This window comes from Bison bison, unplaced genomic scaffold, assembly GCF_000754665.1.
Source record: "Bison bison bison isolate TAMUID 2011002044 unplaced genomic scaffold, Bison_UMD1.0 scf7180017864034, whole genome shotgun sequence".
Taxonomy (NCBI): domain Eukaryota; kingdom Metazoa; phylum Chordata; class Mammalia; order Artiodactyla; family Bovidae; genus Bison; species Bison bison.
In genome coordinates, this window is record NW_011494606.1 from 6964153 (window position 1) to 6966919 (window position 2767).

The following is a 2767-nucleotide window of genomic DNA, read 5'->3' on the forward strand; positions in this document are numbered from 1 at the left end:
GAGGTCAGCACCAGATCCCTAACTAGTGGTTGATATAGCCTGGGGTCTTTTAGGACCTCGTGTTTTTCTTTTTTAAAAAAATTTTTATTGAAATATTTACAATATGGTGTTAATTTCTGGTGTACAGCAAAGTGACTCATATATATATGTCTATATATATATATATATTTTCTTATTCTTTTCCATTATGGTTTATCACAGGATATTGGGTATAATTCTCTGTGCTATACATAAGTATGACCTTGTTGCTTATCCATTTTGTATGTAACAGTTTGTATCTACTAAACCCAGACTTTCAATCCTTCCCTCCCAAACCCTCCTCCTCCTTGGCAACCCCAAGCCTGTTCTCTATGTCTGTGAGCCTGCTTCTGTTTCATAGATATGTTCATTTGTAGGACCTCATCATTTGATTCTGCAGGTAGGAAAGTGCCCCAGCTCAGCTGACAGCACCATAAGATCTCTGTTCTTGCTATCTGCATATGTGCACAGCTGCACGAATGTGCACATACACACACAGACAATGATGTCAGCCAGGGGTCCAATGAGCAATGCAGGCAGTCAAGGTTGGGAACAGCCAACCCTGCACAGAGGAGGTAGGTACAGAGGCAACAGAGAGACAGAAAGGCATTCCAGGTTCAGTGAATGGCAGCAATGGAGGCTGTTTGTTTATTTACTAAGTCGTATCTGACTCTTGCAACCCTATGGACTGTAGCTCACCAGGCTCCTCTGTCCATGGGATTTCCCAAGCAAGAATACTGAAGTGGGTTGCCATTTCCTTCTCCAGGGAATCTTCCTGACCCAGGGATTGAACCCATGTCTTCTGCTTTGGCAGGTGGATTCTTTACCAGCAGAGCCGCCATCAGACCTGCTCTAAATTGGGCTCATACTTTGAGTAACCTGAAGTCATGAAAATTAACAGTCCACTGCCCCTGGGGTGATGACAGAAAAGGCAGTGGGTAAGAGACCTCCGACTGGGTTCTCTCCTGTGGGCCCACATCCCATTAAACGGTGCGGGGAATCCCGTTCTCCCTCACAGGTCTCACGCCAGGTGCAGCTCAGTTTCTCTCTCCACAGGCCAGGCCAGCCTCGAAGCCTCCCCAGAGGCCTCCATCTACAGCTGCTCTGCCTCAAAGGCAGGGCTCACAGACTCTTCCCATCTGCCCAGCTTTCCCTGTCTCTCCTCTTCTGAATCTCCCCCTTCAGCAGCTAATTATCCTGTCCGTCTTAATACAGTTTATTTACTACCCTCCTGCCTGGAATAACATATTTTCCTTCTCCCTATTTTCCCTTTGTCCTGATTGCTTCAGTACTTTGATTATATTGCAGGGTTTGTTTCTTGTTATTTGTTTTTCTAAGTTGCCTTCAGCCCTCTGTGGATCAAGACAAGTGCATGTAAACCCTTTGTTGTTCTGGGCTAGACTCTAAGCTTTTGAAACCCTGTCTGGTAACTACAATCACATTAGGCCCAGTACCGTGCTGAGTACACAGTAGGTGCCTAATTCTTACTTGACTGGCAGTTTCATTAACATCACTTAACCCACTCCCAGCCAGTCCTCAATTACTGGCCCTTTCACACACAAGCCTGGATTATTGAAATCCTATCCCCCATCCCTTCCACTGACATTGTGACCCACCAGCTCTCAAGAGAGCCCAAGTAATTTGAGGGTTGAGATCCCGAGTCGATGCTTCCTGAGATTCTTGGATACCTTCACACAACCAGAAGTCACAAGACCCTGGACATCTCAACCAGGGCCTGAAGTTCCCAGCAGCTCCTAAGGTCACTCTCATAGACTCAGCCATAGCTCACAGAAGACTCTGGGCATCTAGTCCGGAAGTCCAGCCTAAGGATCACAGTTCTGGTGTTGTCGAGGCCACAGGCCCCTGGGCACCGGGAGGCAGCCTCAGGAGAAAGGTCTGCAAGGAACCGGGCCGTGGGAAGCCGGCCTTCTCCCTAAGCAGCCGCCAGGAGCCGCCCTCGATGGCATAGAGCAGGGTGAACACGCGGTTGACTGTATAGACGGTGTCGCCGCGCACCACGGCAGTGAAGAGCGCGCCTTTGCTGTTGACGAACTGGCCGGGCAGCGCTGTCCACTGGCCCGTGGCTAGGTTGAGGCAGTCGATGGCGCAGTGCAGGAAGTCATCCTTAGGTCCGTTACGCACCACGTAGAGACTGTCGCGGTGGGCCACCATGCAGTGGCCATAGCTCTGCGGGCGCCGCAGCTCGGCCACGGGAAGCCACTCATCAGCCCGCAGAGCGTACTCCACTACGGCCGTCGTGTCTGCCGGCTGGCACAGACACACGAAGAGGCGGCCGCGGGCGTGTGCGCAGGGTACGCCGGCAGCTGGCTGCGGCAAGTCGGCCATGAAGCTCCAGCAGCCCGAGGCCGGGTCGTAGCGCTCCACTGAGCTCATAGCTGTCCTCTGGAACTCCCCCCCGATGGCGTAGAGGTGGCCCTCGAAGCCGGCCAGCGCCGTGTCGTAGCGCGGCTGGTGGGGGCTGGGGAACTCGCGCCACGTTCCGCTGTCGGGGTCGTAGCAGAAGCCCAGGTCCACCACCTCCTTGTTGGGGCCCCGCACACCGCCCACAATGTAGAGCTTGTTGCCCAGCGTGGCCACGCCGGCCAGGAGCGTGCTGGCCTCCAGGGGCAGCGCGGCCAGCGTGCGCCAGGTGTCCTCCTCCTCATCCAGGTAGCACATGGTGCGCGAAGGGTCCTCCAGGAAGCCGGGCGCCGGCGCATGTGTGCTCACGGCCACGTAGCTGCTGGGC

General features: G+C 53.5%; 1 protein-coding gene across 1 annotated transcript in view; it reads right to left on the reverse strand.

Annotated features, from left to right (window-relative positions):
* Positions 1 to 790: 790 nt before the first annotated feature.
* KBTBD13 (kelch repeat and BTB (POZ) domain containing 13) overlaps positions 791 to 2767 on the reverse strand; it is a 2586-nt gene continuing 609 nt past the window's right edge. The window contains exon 2 of the mRNA XM_010834609.1: positions 791 to 2761. Coding sequence (XP_010832911.1) covers positions 1849 to 2761 — 913 coding nt within the window. The 3' untranslated portion in view covers positions 791 to 1848. The remainder of the gene's footprint in view (positions 2762 to 2767) is intronic.